Below are 23,144 nucleotides of genomic sequence, written 5' to 3' on the forward strand. Positions count from 1 at the left end.
CTTATCACTGATATGGACAATAACACTAAGTCACTTTAAATAACAATACAATAACACTGAGTCACTTAAGTCACTTTAATGCATATTGTCTCTATATTTTGTGTATATTTAATATATTTCAGTTTGTTTTTCTTGTATTTCTATTTTTACTTATGTATTTTCTGTAGAGTGATTACCTGAGCCTCACCACATGCATTTCAATGCATAAATGTCCTGACATGTTGTGCAAATGACAAATAAACTTGCTGATCTTCTCTAAATTAGGCGAGGTCTGCAGTTCCTGTTTGTCTGGGTCCTTTTCTGACTTCCTGGAAGAGTAATTACTGTGTTCTTGATAATTTTGATAGGCCGAACACTTCCGGGAAGATTTAACACTGTTCTATGTTTTCTCCATTTGGAAATAGTGGCTCTCACTGTGGTTCACTGGACCACATGCCTTTGTTGCCCTTTCCAAACTAATTAAAATTCCAAACTAATGTGTGTGTGTGTGTGTGTGTGTGTGTGAGTGTATATATATATATATATATATGCATGCATATGTTTAGATTCAGCAGGATTGACAGTAATCAATCATAAGTGTGTGTAGTTTAACTGATCTTAATTATCAACTAAATTTGGCTTATTCATTGATTGAGTAACTAAGGGGGAAATTACTTTTTCAAACAAGGCCAGGTGCTGTTGGATAACTTTTTTTTTTCCTTCAGTGATGATTACAAGTTTTGATTTACCTCAGGTTGTCTTTGTTTTATAGTAAACTTGTTTGAAGATTTGACAAATATGCATAAATATGGTAAGTATGTTTTCAGGACACTGTAACTCCAACACTACACTGTGTATTATACTGATTTTCCCATTATATAAAACCTATTTGATAGTGTTAAAATCCTCCTCTATTAAAATTCTAATAAACTGTTTTGTGGTTTTAAGGCATAATGAAGAACTGAATCATGATTATGGCAAAGAAACGTTCTGGAATGTCCTTTGTATCCTCCTATCCGCCATCAGACAAGAAAAAGTGTCGGCTGTGAAGGAGAAAATAATTTTTGAGAAAAGTGATGCAGGCGAGTATGTTAAACAAGTAATTCGACACCAGAGTTATATAAGCACAAACGGACAAAGGAGTTTGAACAAATTCCACTGGGCAACTCCAGCCATGATCTTGCAGTACTTATTGGACTACTTTGACTTAAAGAGCTGGCTGATATTTCTTTTTGTTTTCTTTCTGTTAATTGACATAATCAGGAACAAGAACCCACCAAATTTCCCACCAGGTCCCTGGTGGTTACCTTTCGTAGGAAATGTCTTCACTGGGCTTGAGTATGAAACCATTGACAAGGTAGGAGAAAGGTTTTTTTTTTTCTTTTTTACAGTTTTGTTATTAATTCAGAGTATTAATATTTCTTAAAGCATGCAGAGGATTGTATGCTTAGAAAATCATAGTTTAATAAGTAAATAATGTTATGTAAATTAAACTACATAAATGTATTTTACTGTTATCAGCACAATCCAGCCTCAATGGAGATACGCTATAGTGTAGGTTTGATTTCATTGTTTGTATTTATATGATAATCGTTTAACAGAAAGTACAATTGTGTTTCAGCTTTCCAAAAAGTATGGGGATGTTTTTAGCCTGAGATTTGGCAGTGAGAAAACAGTGTTCATTTGTGGATACAAAATGGTGAAGGAGGCTCTTGTCACTCAGCAGGACAGCTTTTCTGACCGTCCTCTTATCCCCCTGTTTGACAAGATCTATGAAGGACATAGTAAGTGCAAACAACTCTTACTAGCTCATGTATTCTAAATCATCCTGGTCATATCAAAGTCAAAGTCCAGAGCAACGGAATAAATTATCAGACAACAAACACTCACTCAAAGTTTGTGTTATTATTAGTGTATTAGTGCTTTTAATACAATTAATTGTGTCAGATCACAAGCAAAAATCCCACATCTTAAAAACGTAAAAGTGAAAATTATATTGATGAAGACAGACTCATGTTTCAGTTAGAATACAAAGTATTCTCCTCACTTTCCAGGGACCTGAATGCCTCTCACAGTTAAAATGGGTTTTAAAGGCTGAATCCTAAATGGCTCCCTGTTCTCTATATAGTACACTAGGTAAGTAATGAAATGATGGCTTCTACACCTACATTTTGCTTTATATGTTGTTGTTGTTCATATTCAGCCATTAGCTGCACGTCTCTCCAACATTCAGAGCACTATATGTGTGTAGAAGCCACCCATGCAGTGCACTTTACAGTGAGTGAGGAGCCAAAGATTTATAAATTCTCCCTTAGAGTTAAAGACTTCCAGAGAGGGTCCGATCATAATATAAAATGTATTATAATGAATGTTATGTTCTGTTCTCTAAATACAGTATATACAGTCGTACGCAAAAGTATGTGAGCCAAATGACAAGATTTTCTAAGTGAAAATACTCTGTATCTTCTTCTGAGAATACATTTCTGCACATTTTAAAGCACAGTTACTGTTTAGTTGCTGACTTTAAGATTAAGAGACCCTTATTAGTCCCACAATGGGAAAATTTCACCTCCGCAGTCTAACCCATCCATGCAGTGAAACACCACATACACATTAGTGAATGCACACTGAGTGGTGGGCAGCCCTATCCACAGCGCCCAGGGAGCAGTTGGGGGTTAGATGCCTTGCTCAAGGGCACCTCAGTCGCATCCTGACGGCTCAGGAGATCGAACCGGCAGTCAGGCTAGTTGGAGATACCAAATTGCCCCTAAGTGTGAGTGTGTCACTGTGTATATCTGAGTGTCTGCCCCTCCCGCCTGCTGCCCAATGAAGCTGGGATAGGCCCAGCACCCTCCATGACTCAGGAGGATAAGTGGCTTAGATGATGAGTGAGTGATGAGAACGAGAGAGAGAGAGAGGGTTTGAGAGAAAGAGGGAGAGAGAGAGCTAAATCTGATTAAGCTGATCAAGGCTGTCAGAATATTAGAGCCAAGTGTGATACTGTAACCCTAACTTTCCAATAGTGCAAGAATTTGTCTGTATTTCTACTAAAAATAGAACATTCGATTAAAGGGGAATGTAACCCTATTTTATAATGTTTCTGCATGGTTTTAACTGTTAAGAAACTTTATAGAAGAAGTAAATAAGGTCATTCAGAGTCAAATGCTTCATTCTAGAGAAACCTAGTGTCAGAATTGTTCACAGTGGTAGTGATAGGAACCAAACGTCTGCAGCATTTAATTCCTACCTTACTACACAAAATGGTTATGAATAATAACTGTTGCTGGAGCCATTGTTTTATGATTATGATGGAGAGATATATGCACGGTGTTGTAAGGCACAATAGACCCCCCATTACATATTAAAACTCTGAAGACATGTTTAAGTTCACTGGTGGTTTTGAATAGTAAATTGAATGACTACATATGTGCTGTACACATTGTGACCACTGGTTCTTATCAGCATCACTGTAAAGATGTCCAAATCATTAATTTTCTCTACAATGCACTGTTTCACATGAAACCCCTTAGAATTACTTTGTTTACATCTCAGTGATTGAATTATCCAGAAATCAGTGGAATTGCCTTATTATTACAATTTTTCTGTTGTGCTAAAAAGCTTTATCCTTGAGTAATGGGTACCTGTGGAAGGTGCAGAGAAAGTTTTTCATCACCCACCTGCGGCACTTTGGCGAGGCAAAGAAGGGTCTTGAGCGGAGTATCCAACAGGAGTGTGCCTTTCTGTGTGAAGCTTTCAAAGAGGAAAAGGGTAAGTGGTCAGTGTAAAATTGATCATTTAAAGGAAATGCAATCATTAAAGGCTAATTAAACCAAAAGGTTACTTTGCTATTAAATAAACCATAGTGAGACACGAGATCTTGAAAATCTGTTTTCTTGAAAATCTGTTTTGTCATTTTTCTCCCAACACAATTACAATTAACACCTGATTGATTCCTCCATTGAATGAGGCTGTTTATGATGTTATAGGACAGCTAAATTTTCTTGTAGGACTTTTGTATGTGTGAACTAATAGACTTGACTGGCTTGCATCAAATGAACTAATAAGTGTGAATCTAATGAGAACGTAGGCCTTTTACATACTTTGGTTGGTTTTACATCTGGTTGCATCACTTGGGAGCCCTGGATTCAGAGTTGAAATAAAACAGAATACACGTGTTTGGAATATGTATTCAGAATACAGTAATCAAGTGTATGTATTCAGTCCAAGTTTCATTTTGAAAAGGCAGTATTCAGAGGTTTGAGCCCTCCTGGCTAAATTATACACAATGCCAAAGTATAAAAGATTCACCTGAATCTTAACAGTTGGTAAAGCAGTCTTTTCATTAAATAATGCCCCCTTTTTGGCACTTGCTTACAAAATGCCCTTGGCTTATCTAGGCACACCTCTGATGCTGCCTTTTTTGGTGAGTTTGCAGTTGAGGTTTCTTTCTGATCTTACATGTAGATCATGTTTGTCCAAATAGTGATGGACAGTAGATCAGTGCACCACCAGTCATGTATCAGATAAACATTGCTGGAAATCCTTTGGTGTCATATGGAGGTTTTGCTTTGCCTTCCTGACCAGCATAAAGCAGTTCTGTCTGAGTTTTTTCCTGGTTTTCCTGATCTTTCCTTGACTTCCTCAGTTCCCGTTAACTGCCATTTCTTGATGACATTTCTTACAGTGGAAATTGCAAGTTGGGAGCACTTTAATATCTGTTAATGCATTCTCCAGCTTTGTAGGCAACAATTAGGTTCATCTTCAGATCCTTAGCCAGCTGCTTAGATAAGCCCATGATAATTGAGTATTAAATCAAGGTTTGAATTTAAAGAGAAGCTATTTTAAGTAAAAAAGTAACTCTATTAAAATTTGCTGAAAAATGTTTTCTTTTTTAAATAATATACTGCAGAAATTATAAAACCTTCTTGTACATCTGAAGCCTATTTGTGTTCCTATTTTTTATTATAGCAAATGATTGAATTAAATCATTTATAATTTAATAATTTATTAACAATAGTTTATTAACAACAGAAATTCTCCTTTTAGAAGGAGTAACAACAAAAAATTAAACTGCCACCCGCAAGGAGAATGGTGCATGTGAATGCAGTAATAATTGTATTCTGAACAGATGACCTTGTATGTATTGAAATGGAATATGTTCCTGAATACATTTATGACAGGGTGTTGTCTTTTCAGCCATCATCATGAAGTCTGATTATATCTTGATCTTTTGTGGAAAAAATCTAGTGTGAGCTTGTTTATCTAAGGTTCTGACAATATGTTTTGTTTAAACTGCACTACATACAGGTCCTTTTGACCCCCAGTTCTACTTGAACACTGCTGTTTCAAACATCATCTCTGCTCTAATATTTGGGCATCGCTTTGACTACCATGATGAACGCTTCCTCAATATCCTGCGCTTGGACACTGAAGCTATTGCACTCGCAGGCTCGTTCCAGGCTCACGTTAGTAAAAGACTTTTTCTGCTCTTGGCTTTATCCATCATGTCCATTATTAACTATCCATTATTATTAACCCTAAAGTTCTCACGGCCATAATGTTCAATATGTGACTTGTGATTTTTTGGCAGTTGTACAATGTCTTCCCTCGTCTCTTTGATTACATTCCTGGGCCGCACCAAAAGATCTTTACCAACTACGGGAAGATCATTGAGTTCCTTAAAGATGAGGTCAAAAGGCACAAGGAGAACTGGGATCCCTCAGACCCGCGAGACTACATAGACGCTTTCCTGGTGGAAATGGAGAAGGTCTGTTTAAGATGAATCATATTATGTGTAACTGGTGATTTCAGTTCAAATGAAGATTAGTGGATCTTCAGATTTTGTTAAAGACTCAAATAGAGCCTGATGCAGCCATTCTCTGTATAAATCTTTTAGAAAAAGAGTGATCCTGAGGCTGGATTCAACCTTGATACATTAGTGTTAACCTCGCTGGACATGTTTGAAGCAGGAACAGAAACCTTAACCTCTACACTACGCTGGGCTCTGCTGTTCTTGATGAAGTACCCAGAAATACAGAGTGAGTAGCATGAACCATGGAAAATGTGCATTATGTTGACCTTGTACTCTGTGTCTCATTTCTGCCTGATCCATGTGCATTTAGTGTACATCAGTAATTACTAGGAGTGGAGTAAAGGACATTTCAGTTCAACTAAAGGTTTGTTTAACTTTTCCAATATGTTAAATCCAACAAATAAACAGTAAATATGAATTAAAATCCATTAGAAGTGTGTTACCTATGGTGATTATCCTTTGGTGTTGTTTCAAAGACCCTTTTTGGCACCTTTTATTTTAATAATGTAATGTGTTATCTTTTGTATTCAGAAAAGGTGCAAGCAGAGATAGACAGAGTGATTGGACAGTCACGCCAACCCAGTTTGGCTGACAGACCCAACATGCCCTACACTGATGCTGTCATTCATGAGATCCAGAGGATGGGCAACATTGCCCCTTTGGGTTTACCTAGAAGAGCCTGTAAAGATACGACACTGGGGGGATACTTCATAACAAAGGTTTGTGTTTAAGATAAATGACTCATTAAGGCAGCAGTGGTTTGCTCTAAATTGTTATAAGACAAAATTCTGCGTTCAAAGCCGCTGTAAATACAGAATATATGCACACCTATGACCACCACACTACAACTGAAATTTATAGTAATGTGCCATATCACTAAAAATCATAGGGCCTCATTCACCAAAACTTTCTTAGGTAGAAATTTCTTCTTCAAACCCACCTACACATTTTTCACAAAGACTCTGACATTCACTAATGTTTTCTTATTTGGGATTTGTTCTTAGGTAAGAACAGAATCTGTCTGCACTCCAGAGCACAGAGGTGCAAACAGTTCTGAGGTTTAAGAACACATCATGAATGTGATGTAGGGCATTTTCACACTTGAATGTCCAGACCAAGGTTCTTGTTTTTGTTACATTGTATACATTTGATCCGATTAGTTTTGGTTTCACATTGCAATTAAGCGAGTGCACTAAAGAACTTTGTATGACGTGTGTATGTTCTGTCACCATCGCCTACGCGAGCTGCGTCTCCCAACGCATGGATTGGTTCTTGTTATTGGTCTGAAATTCTGATCCATTCAATAAAGGGTTTTTATATTGCACAAAAAAGGTATGAGACTGTCACTGGGGCAGTACCTTTCTTGTCACTGCGGTTGAGTGCCTTTGGTCATGGAACATAATTGCACCATAATCCATTGAAATTGTGTTTTCAATGATGTATTTTCTAAGTTGTATTGACTCCACACATCCTGTCTCATCTCCAGGCTTTTTATTCTATTGTTCTGTTTTAAAGCGTTAGATCATGAAAACTTATTTAAGGCGTACAGTGGGACATTCAACACACCACTGTTTCCATTTAAATCAACCTTTTGATTTAAATGTATACGATGTAACAAAAACATTGACCTTGGTTTAGACCCTGTGAAAACGCCCTTATGCTGCTTGCATGGACCTCCGAGTATACAGATGTAGAACTGTAAATAATGCTGTGTTCAAGTGGTGTTGGAAACTGGGAAATATCAGTTTTCCAACTTGTAAATTGTGCCTGAACGGCCGACAAAGTCATATTTATAACTGATAAACTCTGGATTCTGGATGGTACACGTTTTTGAGATGTGATGTATAATGCGACCTTTCATAGGAGTTAAAAAACACTAAACTTTCAGTGAATGTGAAAACAGATATTCCTGATGTGCTTCTATTAGATCTATGTGCTTTTTAACATGGCAGACAATAAGCAGCATTGTATTTTCCGGACCTCCTTTCTTTTTTCCGTGTGGTGGGCATATATATATATATATATATTATATATATATATATATATATATATATATGAACGAGAATGAAGTCATATTTACTAATTCACCAGGGGTTAGACTAGACTGAATGATAGCTAAGAGGCTAAACAACTCCTGCATAAATATTCGGTGTTAGACTTTGAATTGAAGAATTTACTGAATGATTCGCTGTAAAAATGCAAAATAAAAAGTAAAGAATATGTTACTTGAATGTTTTTCATGCTTCTATTTTCCATGTTTTTGCTTAAATCTACTTTAAGTAGTATTAAAACCGGTGTGGGAAGGCAAATATGTGGCACTGCTAGTTTCCTGCTAACACAATACAGGAATCAAGACTCCAGCGGAATTAACATTGTTGTTGCAGAGAGGAAAAACTACTTATATGGCAAAAAGATTCTGTGTTAAACACTGCTATAATATCATACAATGAACATTATTTAACAAAATTAAAAAAAAAATAATGAAATAACTGCAATATACAATGATGAGTGATCAGCAGTCTGTGACAGATTGGGAAAAATAGCATACTCTAAATGATCTACATTTCGTAGTGAAAGACCTGTTTGTTGTGATTACTATTAATTATAACTTGAATAATCTATTTAAAATGTATAGATTTTTCATAGGTTGTCACCATTTTATAAAAGCAATAGGCCATTAAGAGCTTAACTTTACAATTCCACATGCCTAAGAACGCCCCTTACCTGTGATAGAATCATAGCATCACTCAGCAACTTGTGTCTTATTGCTTTATTGCATAAATCCTGTTTTATGACATAATGTCTCTCATCGTTAGGGCACGTCTATTTTTACAAATCTGTCATCTGTGCTGTGTGACAAGAACGAGTGGGAAACACCAGACACCTTTAACCCAGGACACTTTCTTGATGAACAAGGCCAATTCCGCAAGAGAGACGCCTTTCTGCCCTTTTCAGCAGGTGAAACAAATAGACTCAACCACCACATTTATTGTTGAATTGATGTAAAGTAAGACTGTCATACAGATAATAAACCTATGTATTTACACGAAGCTTGTAGTTTTGTTTAGCTTATTTTTTATATTTCTATTTAAACATATTGGGAAATGTGATTTTTACATATGTTTACCAGTATCACTATATGTAAACCTATGCTTATGCCTCTGCCATTCAACTTCACTATATGTCCAACAAGTAAACTACATGTCCAAAGGTTTGTAGACACCTACTCATCTAATATGTCCTCTGAAATCAAGTCTTTTGATAGCAATGGTGAGAATTAGTGGTGTGATAATGCTCATTTCTGCTAGCGGCCCTATGGCATTCTAGCAGCTTGTTACGGTTAAACCAATGGCAAATTTTTTGGCCATTCTAGATCTAACAGTCATTTGAAGATTCTAAAAGATGCCCAATCTTTCACTTGAAGCTTCTTACAGATATATTAAAATATGTTTTACCTCGTAGCAGTTTCATAATGACTCAGTACAGAGGCCTGGTATAGAGCTGCTGCCTCTGTTTTCTATTTCTAACAATGCATTGATTAGGTTGCCGCTCATATTCACTCTGATTAAGAGGGAGTTTTTCCCCCACTTTTTGCAGTAACAGCCTCCACTCTTCTGGAAAGGCTTTACACTAGATGTTGCTGTGAGAATTTGATTGCGTTCAGCCACAAGAGCATTAGTGAGGTCAGGTACTGATGGGGGTTCTGGATCACAAATGCCACTCCAGCTCATCCCAAAAGTATTGGATAGAGCTCCATCACTCCAGAGAATATGGTTTCACTGCTCCACAGCCCAATGCTGGGGGTCTTTATACCTCTTTATCCAATGCTTATAATTGAGCATGGTGACTTAAGACTTACAGATCATACAAGCTGTGTGTGCAATTGCACACCTGTATCAGGAATGGCTGCACTTTTGATAAATATATTACTGTCCCATGTGTGTTTCTCCTGATGCACTGAAATCACTGTTCCACAGGTAAGAGGGTGTGTCTAGGGGAGCAGTTGGCACGTATGGAGCTCTTCCTATTTCTCTCTTTTCTGCTACAACGCTTCACATTCTCCCCTGGTCCTGGAGAGGAGCTGAGTCTGAAGGGCCAGGTGGGCTTCACCAACACGCCCAGGCCCTACCGCATATGTGCAATCCCACGCTGAGTGAAGGGAGATGGTGACCTGAGACTGTGGTATAAGCTGTCTTTAGTTAAGAATTAATATTCTAAAAGAGCAAAGGATGTAGTCTCTTTCTCTCTGTCTCTCATCCTCTCTCTCTGTCTCTTTCTCTTCCCCCTCATCCTCTCTCCCTGTCTCTCTCTCGCTTCCTCTCTCTTTTTCTCTCTCTTCCTTCCTCTATCTCTCATCCTGTCTCTCTGTCTCTCTCTCTTCCCCTCTCTCGCTCTCTCTCTCTTCCTCTCTGTGTCTCTCCCCTCTCTCTCTTTCTCTCTCTCTCTCTCTCTCTCTCTCTCTCTCTCTCTCTCTCTCTCTCTCTCTCTCTCTCTCTCTCTCTCGGTGTTTGTCTTTAACTGGGGTAGTCTGTTTAACTGTCTAAAGCAGTAATGTCTGGTTCTGTATGAAGTGATCAGCATGATTATTAGAAAATATATTACAGTAAAATAAAAGCTGAGTAAATTGCTGATGTTGCCACTGATTTTAATGGTAGAACAGATATCAGTGAAAATACACAGTTTGAATGCTGTGAATGTGTTTACTGTCTGTAGAGATTCACACCTGATGGGCAGCCAGACTCACTAAAATTACATTATTAATTAAGCAATCTACTCTTAATTTTGACTCAGTATTTTCTCGTAAATTAACTTAATGAAACATAGTAACATCCTCTGCACAGCCTTTCAGGGATTCTGAAATACTTTACTGGAAACAGAGAAACTCTTTAAACATCTAACCATGAAATGCATGCAGTTTAATGTTAAACCTTGTTTCTTACACAGTTCACAGAGGAAATATGAAAAGGTAACTAAGTAACTCAGTACTCAAGTATTTTTTTAAAAACTACTCATTTACTCTTACTTGAATAACTTTATTTACTAATACTTTTACTTGTACTTGAGTAGATTATCACTACACTAACAGTACCTATACTTGAGTAGGGATTTTCAGTACTCTTTACACCCCTGTTAGATTGAATAGATTTAAACGGAACAACTCTTGCAAAGTATATTTAAATAAAAGCTGTACTGTATTTTTCACTCAGTTTGTGTTCATTGTGTCATCACAGTATACCTGCAGTTGATTGTTGGGAAAGGAAACATTTGAAACATGACATCTGTAACCTCAAAATACGACAATATGAATGTTTCATGCATTATCTTTTATGTACTAAAATGTTTTGTGTGGTTATGGGCAATCAACCTAAAAAGTAAACATTAGAGCATGTATAATGTACGATGAGTAAAAAAGTGTGAGATTCTTCTTTTGAACTTACATCATTTCACTCATATTTAATGAAAATGAATAAGCATTATTGTGTTAACTGATTGTATTGTTACAAAGCTGGAACCACTGTTGTAGACTTAGTCTGTGTAAAATGTTCACAATATTTTGGCGGACATATACTGCATAGTTAGCTTGTTTTTGTTTTTTGTTTTCTTAAAGCTACACCATATAAGATTTGGGCATTAAAGAAAAACATCTCTGGAGGAAAGATGTAATTGCACAAAATGTGCGTAAAAAGATTTTGTAACCTTGGTTGTGCTTTGGAGCCTCCCCTAGTGGATAAACAGTGCTGGGTCTACCTAATCAAAGACATAAGCAGCAGCATAGATCCTCGTTGCCACCAGGGGATCCCCTATCAAGTTCTGGGTTAATTCTTTGCCATTACATTGTCTAAGATGCTTGAGTGAGGGGAAACAACAACTGGTTAATCACATCTTGAAAAACAGCATATGTGTCTGAAACCAAAAAACAAAAAGAGAAATAGAAGATGAAGAGAAAAGGTTTAAGATATAGGATTGTAGTTGGACAACAAGAAATGATGGATTTGTCTAACGAACATTCAACTTAGACTGACTTCTTACTAAATTTCAGATTCACTTCACTCTTTTACAACAGCGATTAAAAACTTTTTCTGTTAAGAATGATTTTAATTTTAGATGTACTTTATCAGTAACAGTGAATTTCAGTGGTGGACAGTAAGTAAATGTTCGTTACTGTACTTGAAGTTTTTTCGTGCATCGGTACTTTACTGAAGTATTTCCATTTTGGGTGACTTTTTACTTTCACTCCACTACATTTCAAAGTCAAATATCTTACTTTTTACTCCACTACATTATGTGAAATCTGTCGTTCCCTTTGGCTTATGTGTGCATAGAACATAACATGTCACATAACATGTATAGTAAAAGAAAACTCATTTGTGAACCATGTTTAAAGTTTTTACCACATTTAAGCTTGTAAATAAGTTGCAAATAAATCTTAAACTGAAACTTTGCTTGTTTGCAAAAGGTTATTTCAGAACCACTTGGTTCTACCTAATGGAAATTGTTTGCCTTCAGTGTTTTGTGTTTATGATAATTTTAATAGACATCAGTGTCAGACTAATTAATGACATTCTATTAAAAGACTGGTTTACCAAGAGAGACACTGGAGTATTTTCATCTAAAATGAGTTGATAAATTAAGCCTTACAAAAATGGTAATAGGACATTAGAATCATAATTACTCTTAGTACTTTTATTTTCGATACTTAAGTACATGCATTAGGTAAATTTATGGTTATGCTAAATATGGTGCTGTATATGGTGTATTATAATCTGATTTCCTTATAAACTAATAATGTAAAAAGTATTGCACATCTTTTCTTACCTTTTTTCCACCATCCATTGTTGAGAAATTCAAACTCTACAATTAAATACAATTTATAATTATAAAACATCATGATTAATACATCCTCTATAGAGATCATACTTAAACATAAAGTTTAATATATTGGAAAAACATAACAGAAAATGTGCTGCAACTTTTGTGAAATTTTTACAATATGTTCAATTTAGCAAATAACCATTATTGTATTAAAATATGCAGAAGTGTTTTCTCTGCAGAGGATATGAATTTATTTCCACTTCAAAATCAATAAAACATGTAATTTGACCGGGGTGCCCACACTTTTTGCACATGACTGCATGCAGAAACACCTTTGTAGCATATATTTTGTTAAACGTTTACTGTACTGAGCTGAATTATCTGAATTCCATATCACATATTTGGATAATGATATTTACATTATTTTACAGATAAATCATAAGTTGTGTTTGAGGATTTAAGCAGAATTAGCAGATGATTTTAAACAGATGGGTTAACAGGGAGATTCACTTTCCATAAACTGAAGATCCTACATGTTTTCCACAAAATATGTCTGAATCAATGAAAAGAGTAATGATGAACAGCACAGGCTTCCCATCCACTGCATGGAAAAAACCTGATTAGGATCAGGTTAAATACATTAAGAAGTAGGTAAGCACATGAGGCCTCTTCAACCTTTAACTTTGAACTTGCCATGCCTTACATAATCCCCACACAATGCTCCCACAGTCCACAATCCCTCCCCTCTGCTCCGCTACTGCCACAGTCAGGTGGTTCATTTTTGAATATGCGTTTAACAGGCTTTGTTTTTGCTGGTCCACTCAGTGAGCTAATCATAATAATCTCTAACTGAACCTCTGTTCTTGAAATGTGAATGAGCATGAGTTTCATTGGTCATGCAGTGGAAAGTGGCAACATCATCTGCAACATATGTTTGCTCCAATAACCATCAAAGACAAAGTAGACTAATATTTCAGCACCAAACACAGAAGTAAAGGACTTGCCGTAAAGGACTACAGTTTTCCCAGTGACTATATGTGTATAATTAGTTAAACAAATGGGTAACATCAAAGAATAAAGACTTTTCTTTTAAATCAGTTTGTCAGCTAACTAAATTTTTTGGCGGTTGCACATTCAGCCAGCTGTGATAGGAAGGACAGCTTGCAAGGCTATTAGGCACCACAGCATGTGTAGTGAGGAGAATTGCCACTCAGTAATGTCTTTTGGGTTTGTCAAACACTAGAGGGCGCTCTTGTGCTAGCCCAAAATGAATGGAGCTTTTGTGCAAAATCATAGTTTGTAAGTGTATTTTTACAGAGAAAAATGCACTTATTTTCAAAGTGCCTGTAAACATGAACCTGCTCACCAAATCTCTCTTCAATTTCATTAATTTTGAATGAAGTGTTGGACAACACACACTAACACACCACCACCCAGTCATTGCTACTGCAGTGCTGAGAATGATCCCACACCCAAATAGTACCTGCTCTGTGAGGGTCCATGGGGGTCCTGACCACTGAAGAACAGGGTAAAAGGGGGCTAATAAAGTATGCAGAGAAACAGATGGACTACAGTCTGTAATTGTAGAACTACAAAGTGCACCTATTTAGTAAGTGGAGCTGATAAAATGGGCAGTGGGTGTAGAAACAAGGAGAACAGTATACAGTTTTGAAATGAAAAGTTTATTTCTTGAAGGAAAATAGTTTTGCAGCACCTATATCACCCATGTGAAAATGAATTGCCCCTAAAACTTAATAATCGTTTGTGCACGTTTAGCAGAAACAACTGAAACAAACGCTTTCTACAACTGGAAATCAATCTTTTACATCACTGTGGAAGAACTTTGGCCCATTCTTCCTTGCAGAATTCAGCCACACTGGAGGGCTTTTGTGCTTAAATTGCTTATGGTCCATCACACAACCACCACGATGTTCACCCATACATATTCTTATTGTGAAATGCTGTGTTAGCTTTACAGCAGATGTAATGGGACCCCGTTCATTAAAGAGCTTCACATTTGACTCATCAGTCCAATGCTTCTTCAAAATGCCTGGGGGTTGTCAGGGTTTTTTTGGCAAACGTGAGATGAGCCCTTATGTTCACTCTTGGTTAGCAGTGGTTTTTACCTTGCAGCTCTCCCACGGATACTGTTTTGGCCCATGCCTCTTTCCAATAGTGGATTCGTAAACACTGACCTTATCTGAGTCAAGCGAGGTCTGCAGTTCCTTAGATGTTTGTCTGGGTTCTTTTGTCACTTCCTGAATGAATCATCACTGTGTTCTTAGACAAATATCCACGGGTCGACCATTTCTGATTTACCACTGTTCCAAGTTTTTTCCATTTAAATATGATGGTTCCCACTGTGGTTCACTGGAGTCTCAGAACCTTAGAAATGGCTTTGTTACCCTTTCCAAACTGATATATTTCAATAACTTTCTCATTTTTCAGAATTTCTTTAGACTGTGGTATAGCTAACCAGTCAGGTTCATATAAACCTCCTCTATTTAAAAAAAACTGTTCTGTGGTTTTAAGGCACAATGAAGAACTGAATCAGGATTATGGCAAAGAAATGTTCTGTAATATCCATTGTATACTCCATCAGGTAAAAAACCAGTCAGCTAAAAAAAAAAAAGTTTTCATTCACAGTTTGTGTCTAAAGCGTTTTTGAGAAAAGTGATGCGAGCGAGTATGTTAAACGAGTAATTCGATTGAACCAGAGTTATATAAGCACAAACGGACAAAGAGGAGTTTGGACAAACTCCACTGGGCAACTCCAGTCATGATCTTGCAGTACTTATTTGACTACTTTGACTTAAAGAGCTGGCTGATATTTCTTTTTGTTTTCCTTCTGTTAATTGATATAATCAGGAACAAGAACCCACCAAATTTCCCACCAGGTCCCTGGTGGTTACCTTTTGTAGGAAATGTCTTCACTGGGCTTGAGTATGAAACCATTGACAAGGTAGGAGAGTTTTAACAAGATGGGAGAACATAAGATTTTTTTTTTTTTACAGTTTTGTTATTTATTCAGAGTATTAATTTAATTTAATTTAATAATTAATTGACATAATATAATATAATATGTTATTATGTTATGTGAATTAAACTAGATACATGCATTTTACTGTTATCAGCACAATCCAGTCTCAGTGAAGATTCACTGTTGTGTAGGTTTGATTTCATCGTTTATCATATAAATACAATCATTTAACAGAAAGTACAATTGTGTTTCAGCTTTCCAAAAAGTATGGGGATGTTTTTAGCCTGAGATGGGGCAGTGAGAAAACAGTGTTCATTTGTGGATACAAAATGGTGAAGGAGGCTCTCGTCACTCAGCTGGACAGCTTTTCTGACCGTCCTCTTATCCCCCTGTTTGACAAGATCTATGAAGGACATAGTAAGTGCAAACAACTCTTACTAGCTCATGTATTCTAAATCATCCTGGTCATATCAAAGTCCAGAGATAAGGAATAAATTAATACCCAACATAAACACTCACTCAAAGTTTGTGTTATTATTAGTGTATTAGTGCTTTTAATGCAATTAACTGTCAGATTACAAGCAAAAATCCCACATCTTAAAAACATCAAAGTGAAAATGATAGTGATGAAGACAGACTCTGTAAAAAGAGACATTTTTACTGACATTTAATTCAGATTACACTTTTAATACCCAGATGATAGAAATGTTTCAGTTAGAATACACTTGCAAAGTATTCTCCTCACTTTCCAGGGACCCGAATGCCTCTCATAGTTAAAAGGGGTTTCAAAGGCTGAATCCTAAATGGCTCCCTGTTCTCTATATAGTTCACTATGTAAGTAATGAAATGATGGCTTCTACACCCAAATAGTGCTTTATATGTTGTTACTGCACATCTCTCTAACATTTAGAGCCCTATATGTGTGTAGAAGCCATAGTTTCATCACCTATACAGGGCACTTTATAGTGAGTAGGGAGCCTTTTGAGATTCAGCCAAATTTTGAGAATCTATTCATGGTGGAGAGGTACATGCAGGGTGTTGTAAGGCAAAATAGACCCGGAAATCAGTGGAATTGCCTTTGATTTTCATTTTTGTGTTGTCTTGCACCTTTTCTGTTGTGCTGAAAAGGTATATCCTTGAGTAATGGGTACCTGTGGAAGACGCAGAGAAAGTTTTTCATCACTCACCTGCGGTACTTTGGCGAGGCAAAGAAGGGTCTTGAGCAGAGTATCCAACAGGAGTGTGCCTTTCTGTGTGAAGCTTTCAAAGAGGAAAGGGGTAAGTGGTCAGTGTAAAATCTATCAGTTGAAGGAAATGCAATCATTAAAAGCTAATTAAATGAAAAGGGCTCTTTTCTAGAATGATCCATATTGAGACACAACATTCTGGAAGTCTTGTTTTGTTATTTTCTCCCAATGCAAGTACAGTTAACAACTGATTGTTTCCTCCCTTGAATACGGCTGCTTACAATGTTATAGGACAGCTGAATGTTCTTGAAGGATGTTTAATAGACTCTTGACTGGCTAGCATCAAATGAACTAATGAGTGTTGAGTGATTGACTAATGAGAACGTGGCCCTTTTACATACTTTTTACCTGGTTGCATCACTTGGGAGCCCTGGATCCAGAGTTGAAATAAAACAGAATACATGTCTTTGGAATATATATACAGATTGCAGTAATCAAGTGTATGTATTCGGTCCAAGTTTCCTTTTGAAAAGGCAGTATTCAGAGGTTTGAACCTTCCTGGCTAAATTACATATTGTTGACTTTTAAAAAAAAGGAAGTGAACAACAATTTTTTTGCAAATGTTGATAGTACAAGGTAATTCATCCAATTTCAAAATGATTTATTTCACTCATAAATCATTACAGAACAATGGAGTAAATTGTAAATGGTTTATTTGATCATAAAGTTTATTATGTAATTTTACAAGGTCTCAATATGAACCTCCTCCAGCTGTACGGACAACATCAGCGCCATAGTCAAATTCATCCCATACTCCATTGAGCATGTCGGGTGTCACTGTACTCACGGCTCTTTCAGTGCGATTTCGGAGATCATCCAGTGTTGTGGAAACAAAGCTGAACGCTCTGAGCTGTTGGAGCTTCACTGCCGACGAAAATCCCACTGCACAGTTATGACAGATTCACTCTTATTGAAGTGGAGAACGTAAAACGCTTTCTGCTCAGGGGTCTCATCTCCTCTCAGACTGAAGGGAGCCATCTTCCGGTGACAGTCAGAAACTCTATGACCTCCGTTTTCAATTGGATTGGTATGTGATTGGTTCCCAGGCGCCTCATGGTTGTGAAAGTATGCCACTTTGAAATCGGATGAATCTTTTTGAATCACCCTGTATTTCTAGCATGTGCAAAAGTTTAGACACCCAACTAAGTCAGTACCATTCTTTGATATTCTTGGGCTGTCTTGCATGCAGAGTATGTTTAAGATTTACCCACTGATTTTCAATGATGTAGAAGAATGAGACTGTGAGGGCTATTAAAAGTAGCTCATGGTAGATTTTGAAGTATGTTTTGGAGCACTGCCCTGTGTTAGAAGCCAGCCATTATTCAGCTTCAGTTTCTTAACTGACTCTGAACATTTACTTCCAGAATTTGACTATCTTTAGTGGAAACCATTCTCTTGTCTTCCTGTGTCACTGGCTGCCACAGAAGACCAAAGCATAATAGATTCAACTCAAGCTTAACTGGTGGCAAGGAGTTCTTTTCATCAAATGCTGCTCAAGTGCTGCTGCTTGTTTATCTAAGGTTCTGACAATATGTTTTGTTTAAACTGCACTACATACAGGTCCTTTTGACCCCCAGTTCTACTTGAACACGGCTGTTTCAAACATCATCTCTGCTCTAATATTTGGGCATCGCTTTGACTACCATGATGAACGCTTCCTCAATATCCTGCGCTTGGACACTGAAGCTATTGCACTCGCAGGCTCGTTCCAGGCTCACGTTAGTAAAAGACTTTTTCTGCTCTTGGCTTTATCCATCATGTCCATTATTAACTATCCATTATTATTAAGCGTAATGTTCTCACGGCCATAATGTTCAATATGTGACTTGTGATTCTTTGGCAGTTGTACAATGTCTTCCCTCGTCTCTTTGATTACATTCCTGGGCCGCACCAAAAGATGTTTACCAACTACGGGAAGATCATTGAGTTCCTTAAAGATGAGGTCAAAAGGCACAAGGAGAACTGGGATCCCTCAGACCCGCGAGACTACATAGACGCTTTCCTGGTGGAAATGGAGAAGGTCTGTTTAAGATGAATCATATTATGTGTAAAAGGTGATTTGAGTTCAAATGAAGATTAGTGGATCTTCAGATTTTGTTAAAGACTCAAATAGAGCCTGATGCAGCCGTTCTCTGTATAAATCTTTTAGAAAAAGAGTGATCCTGAGGCTGGATTCAACCTTGATACATTAGTGTTAACCTCACTGGACATGTTTGAAGCAGGAACAGAAACCTTAACCTCTACACTACGCTGGGCTCTGCTGTTCTTGATGAAGTACCCAGAAATACAGAGTGAGTAGCATGAACCATGGAAAATGTGCATTATGTTGACCTTGTACTCTGTGTCTCATTTCTGCCTGATCCATGTGCATTTAGTGTACATCAGTAATTACTAGGAGGAGTGGAGTAAAAGACATGATTCAATTTCAGTTCAACTAAAGGTTTCTTTAACTTATCTATATGTTAAATCCAACAAATAAACAGTAATTATGAATTAAAATCCATTAGAAGTGTGTTATCTGTGGTGAATATCCTTTGGTGTTGTTTCAAAGACCCTTTTTTTAACAATGTAATGTGTGTTATTTACTCAGAAAAGGTGCAAGCAGAGATAGACAGAGTGATTGGACAGTCACGCCAACCCAGTTTGGCTGACAGACCCAACATGCCCTACACTGATGCTGTCATTCATGAGACCCAGAGGATGAGCAACATTCTCCCTTTAGGTTTTCCTAAAAGAGCCTGTAAAGATACGACACTGGGAGGATACGTCATACCAAAGGTTTGTGTTGTTCCAGAAAAATGACATTCCATGGCAGCAGTGGTTTGCTCTAAATTGTTATAAGACAGATAATTCTGCGTTCAATAGTTTTACCACTCCACTTTTAATTAAATGCCTAAGAACACCTCTTACCTGTGGTAAATCATAGTAATGCCCAGCATCTTGTGGCTTATTGCTTTATTGCACAAATCCTGTTTTGTGACATAGTGTCTCTCATAAATAGGGCACGTCTATGATTACAAACCTGTCATCTGTGCTTTATGATAAAAGTGAGTGGGAAACACCAGACACCTTTAACCCAGGACACTTTCTTGATGAACAAGGCCAATTCCGCAAGAGAGACGCCTTTCTGCCCTTTTCAGCAGGTGAAACAAATAGACTCAACCACCACATTTATTGTAGTACTGGCATAGACAAAGACTGTCATACAGATTGTAAACCTGTATGTTTATCCAAAGCTTGTAGTTTGTTAACTTATTTTCTATATTTATATTTAAACATATTGGGAAATGTGTGATTTTTAAAATTATTAGTCCCACAATGAGGAAATTCTCCCCCACATTTAACCCATCTGTGTTGTGAAACACCACATACACACCAGTGAATGCATACACTTTAATGGGCAGTTAGCACACTTGCCCGGAGCGATGGGCAGCCCTATCCGCAGCGCCCAGGGAGCAGTAGGGGGGTTAGGTGCCTTGCTCAACTGCACTTCAGTTATGTACTGTCAGCTCAGGGTATCAAACCAGTGACCTTCTGGTCACAGGGCTGGTTTCCTAACCTCCAGCCCATGACTGCCCCAATATGACGTATATTCAACAGTATGGCTATATATAAAGCTTTTCTTATGCCTCTGCCATTCAACTTCCCTATATGTCCAACGACTAAACTGTATGTCCAAAGCTTTGTAGACACCTGCTCATCTAATATGTCCTGTGAAATCAAATCTTTTAACAGCAGTGGCGAACCATGAGAATTAGACGTACGATAATGCTAATCTCTGCTAGTGGCCCTATGGGATTCTAGCTGTTTGTTATGGACATTTTTTGTCTAACAGTTATTTGAAGATTCTCAAAGATGCTCTGTCTTTTACTTGAAGCTTCTTACAGATATATTTACATATGTTTTACCTTGTAGCAGTTTCACAGTGACTCAGTATAGAGGCCTGGTATAGAGCTGCTTCCTCTGTTTCTATTTCTAACAATGTCTTGATTAGGCTGCTCCTTGTATTCACTCTGATTAAGAGAGAGTTTGTCCCCCATTTGCTACAGTAACCATCTCTACTCTTCTGGAAAGGCTTTACACTATATGTTGGAACATTGCTGTGAGAATTTGATTGTGTTCAGCCACAAAAGCATTGGTGAGGTCAGGTACTGATGTTGGATGATTAGTTCTGGATCACAAATGCCACTCCAACTCATCCCAAAGGAGTTCAATGGAGCTCCATCACTCCAGGGAACATGGTTTTACTGCTCCACAGCCCAATGCTGGCGATCTTTATACCCCTCTAGTCGATGCTTGGCATTGAGCATGGTGATTTTAGACTCATGCAGCTGCTCCAGAGCATTCCACTGTATTGGTAGTGTTTTTCTATGGAGATCATACAAGCTGCATCTGTACAAATGCACACCTGTATCAGGAATAGATGCACTTTAAAGAAGCTGAATTCATCAGTAAGTTTTTTTTTGTCTTTTGAACATATAGTGTATGCTTAAGCAGGTGCTATGTGCATTTTATTGTTTGATAAATATATTACTGTCCCATGTGTGTTTCTCCTGATGCACTGAAATCACTGTTCCACAGGTAAGAGGGTGTGTCTAGGGGAGCAGTTGGCACGTATGGAGCTCTTCTTATTTCTCCCTTTTCTGCTACAACGCTTCACATTCTCCTCTGGTCCTGGAGAGGAGCTGAGTCTGAAGGGCCAGGTGGGCTTCACCAACACGCCCAGGCCCTACCGCATGTGTGTGATGCCACGCTGAGAGCCAGTGAGTGAAGGGAGATGATGCGCTGAGACTGTGGTATAAGCTGTCTTTAGTTAAGAATAAATATTCTATAAGAGCAAAGGATGAGATGCATGTTAGATTGAATAGATTTAAATAGAGCAACTCTTACAATATATATTTAAATAAAATTGAACTCATGACCACTGTTGTAAGCTTAGACTTTGTAAAATAGTTTGTGTTGTATTCCATTGTGTCATAACAGTATACCTGCAGTGGATTGCTGGGAATGTAAAAATATGTAAATTTTACATAATGACATCTGTAACCTCAAAATATGATGAATTTAATTATAAATGTTTCATGCATTATCTTTTTGTACTAAAATGTTTTTATATTGCTGTGCAATCAGCCTAATAATAATGGCATGTATAGTGTATTATGAATATAAAGATATGAGATTCTTCTTTTGAACTTACACCATGTCACTCATGTTTAATTAAAGGTTATTACTACTATTATTATTATTATTATTATTATTATTATTATTATATAGACTGTTGCAAAATGTTCACTAATGATAATTTGGCTGACCAACACTGTATAGTTAGCTTGTTTTGTTTTTTGTTTTCTTAAAGCTACACTATAAGGTTTGGGGATCAGAGGAAGATCTCTCTGGAGAAAAGATGTAATTGCACACAGTGTGCAAAGGAACATTTTGTAAAGATGGTTTTTGGACCCTCCCCTAGTGGAAGAACAGTGCTGGCCCTACCTAATACTTTAATCCTGTCACAAAAAACGACCTCAGGCTGTGATTAATCTTTGTGCGCATGAAAGTGTGGCTTTTTGTGTCAAACATAAAGAGGAGTCACCAAAGAAGGAAAAAAATCATGCCACTTAAATATGTTGAAAGTAAAGCATTTATAACAGTAAAAAAGCAAAGCTGTTGCCACTCTGTAATTTAAAATTGTGACTTAAAACCCCAAAGAAGCAGCTAATCAACAGCAAAACACAAATAAGCCAGTTATTAATTTATAATTTAGACAGCTTGTGGTAGTCATTGTTATTAGTCTATCATTTTGCAGTATATTAGCTAGCTAGATGTGGTCCCCAAAAAATCTGAGTGGACGCGTCTGATGATTGTGAGTGTGTTGAAAAAGTTTTTAAAGAAAACAGTAAAAATTTGGTAAATTACTTTTTAGGCTCTTTGAGTATATAAGTGAATTATTGTCACCATATGTTTATCAATAAAAGATTAATTTTGCCTTTGAGACCTAAATATGGATCCCGACCTTTTTTAGCCTGTGCATGTGATTAAAATGTAGAGACGTATGACGTGTTCTGAAAAACAAGCAAACAAAAAAAAAATCTGACCTCTCACTTTTTAAATTATTGTTTCGGGTTTTACAAGGTGACCCACAGCACTCCACCTCCTCCCTGTATGAGACTCATTATCATCTGCTGTGATAGACTATACTATTATTGCTATTATCAGGGTGCACCGGTGACAGTACATATAGCCTACACTTTAACACAAAAATATATTTTTTTGTGGCAACAGGCAACATAATCAATTTATTTTACTCTAATAACTC

General features: G+C 37.2%; 2 protein-coding genes across 5 annotated transcripts; both read left to right on the forward strand.

Moving 5' to 3' along the window:
• Window positions 1-1,097: 1,097 nt before the first annotated feature.
• LOC118815413 (cytochrome P450 2J2-like) lies at window positions 1,098-11,190 on the forward strand. The gene is made up of 9 exons (XM_036581521.1): window positions 1,098-1,336; window positions 1,601-1,763; window positions 3,598-3,747; window positions 5,287-5,444; window positions 5,570-5,746; window positions 5,876-6,017; window positions 6,323-6,510; window positions 8,608-8,749; window positions 9,769-11,190. Exons 1-9 carry the CDS (start codon window positions 1,154-1,156, stop codon window positions 9,942-9,944), a joined length of 1,479 nt encoding a protein of 492 aa, XP_036437414.1. The 5' UTR covers window positions 1,098-1,153; the 3' UTR covers window positions 9,945-11,190.
• Window positions 11,191-15,333: 4,143 nt separating this feature from the next.
• LOC118815412 (cytochrome P450 2J3-like) lies at window positions 15,334-22,828 on the forward strand. 4 transcript variants are annotated; one of them, XM_036581516.1, is made up of 9 exons: window positions 15,334-15,566; window positions 15,839-16,001; window positions 16,713-16,862; window positions 18,392-18,549; window positions 18,675-18,851; window positions 18,981-19,122; window positions 19,422-19,609; window positions 19,833-19,974; window positions 21,413-22,828. In XM_036581516.1, exons 1-9 carry the CDS (start codon window positions 15,384-15,386, stop codon window positions 21,586-21,588), a joined length of 1,479 nt encoding a protein of 492 aa, XP_036437409.1. In that variant the 5' UTR covers window positions 15,334-15,383; the 3' UTR covers window positions 21,589-22,828. The 4 variants fall into 4 exon arrangements, with proteins under 4 accessions (XP_036437409.1, XP_036437410.1, XP_036437411.1 ...); XM_036581517.1 differs by lacking the exon at window positions 21,413-22,828 and adding an exon at window positions 20,070-20,141 and having other exon boundaries at window positions 19,833-20,000; XM_036581519.1 differs by having other exon boundaries at window positions 15,352-15,566; window positions 15,839-16,005.
• Window positions 22,829-23,144: the final 316 nt, after the last annotated feature.

This window comes from Colossoma macropomum, unplaced genomic scaffold (assembly GCF_904425465.1).
Source record: "Colossoma macropomum unplaced genomic scaffold, Colossoma_macropomum, whole genome shotgun sequence".
Lineage (NCBI taxonomy): Eukaryota > Metazoa > Chordata > Actinopteri > Characiformes > Serrasalmidae > Colossoma > Colossoma macropomum.

Coding starts and splice junctions, on each gene's coding strand:
- LOC118815413 (XM_036581521.1), top strand. CDS start 1,154: ATGATCTTGCAGTACTTATTGGACTACTTTGACTTAAAGAGCTGGCTG. Junction 1,764..3,597: donor CAAGATCTATGAAGGACATA/GTAAGTGCAAAC, acceptor TGTGCTAAAAAG/CTTTATCCTTGAGTAATGGG. Junction 8,750..9,768: donor CTTTCTGCCCTTTTCAGCAG/GTGAAACAAATA, acceptor ACTGTTCCACAG/GTAAGAGGGTGTGTCTAGGG.
- LOC118815412 (XM_036581516.1), top strand. CDS start 15,384: ATGATCTTGCAGTACTTATTTGACTACTTTGACTTAAAGAGCTGGCTG. Junction 16,002..16,712: donor CAAGATCTATGAAGGACATA/GTAAGTGCAAAC, acceptor TGTGCTGAAAAG/GTATATCCTTGAGTAATGGG. Junction 19,610..19,832: donor GAGGATACGTCATACCAAAG/GTTTGTGTTGTT, acceptor TCTCATAAATAG/GGCACGTCTATGATTACAAA.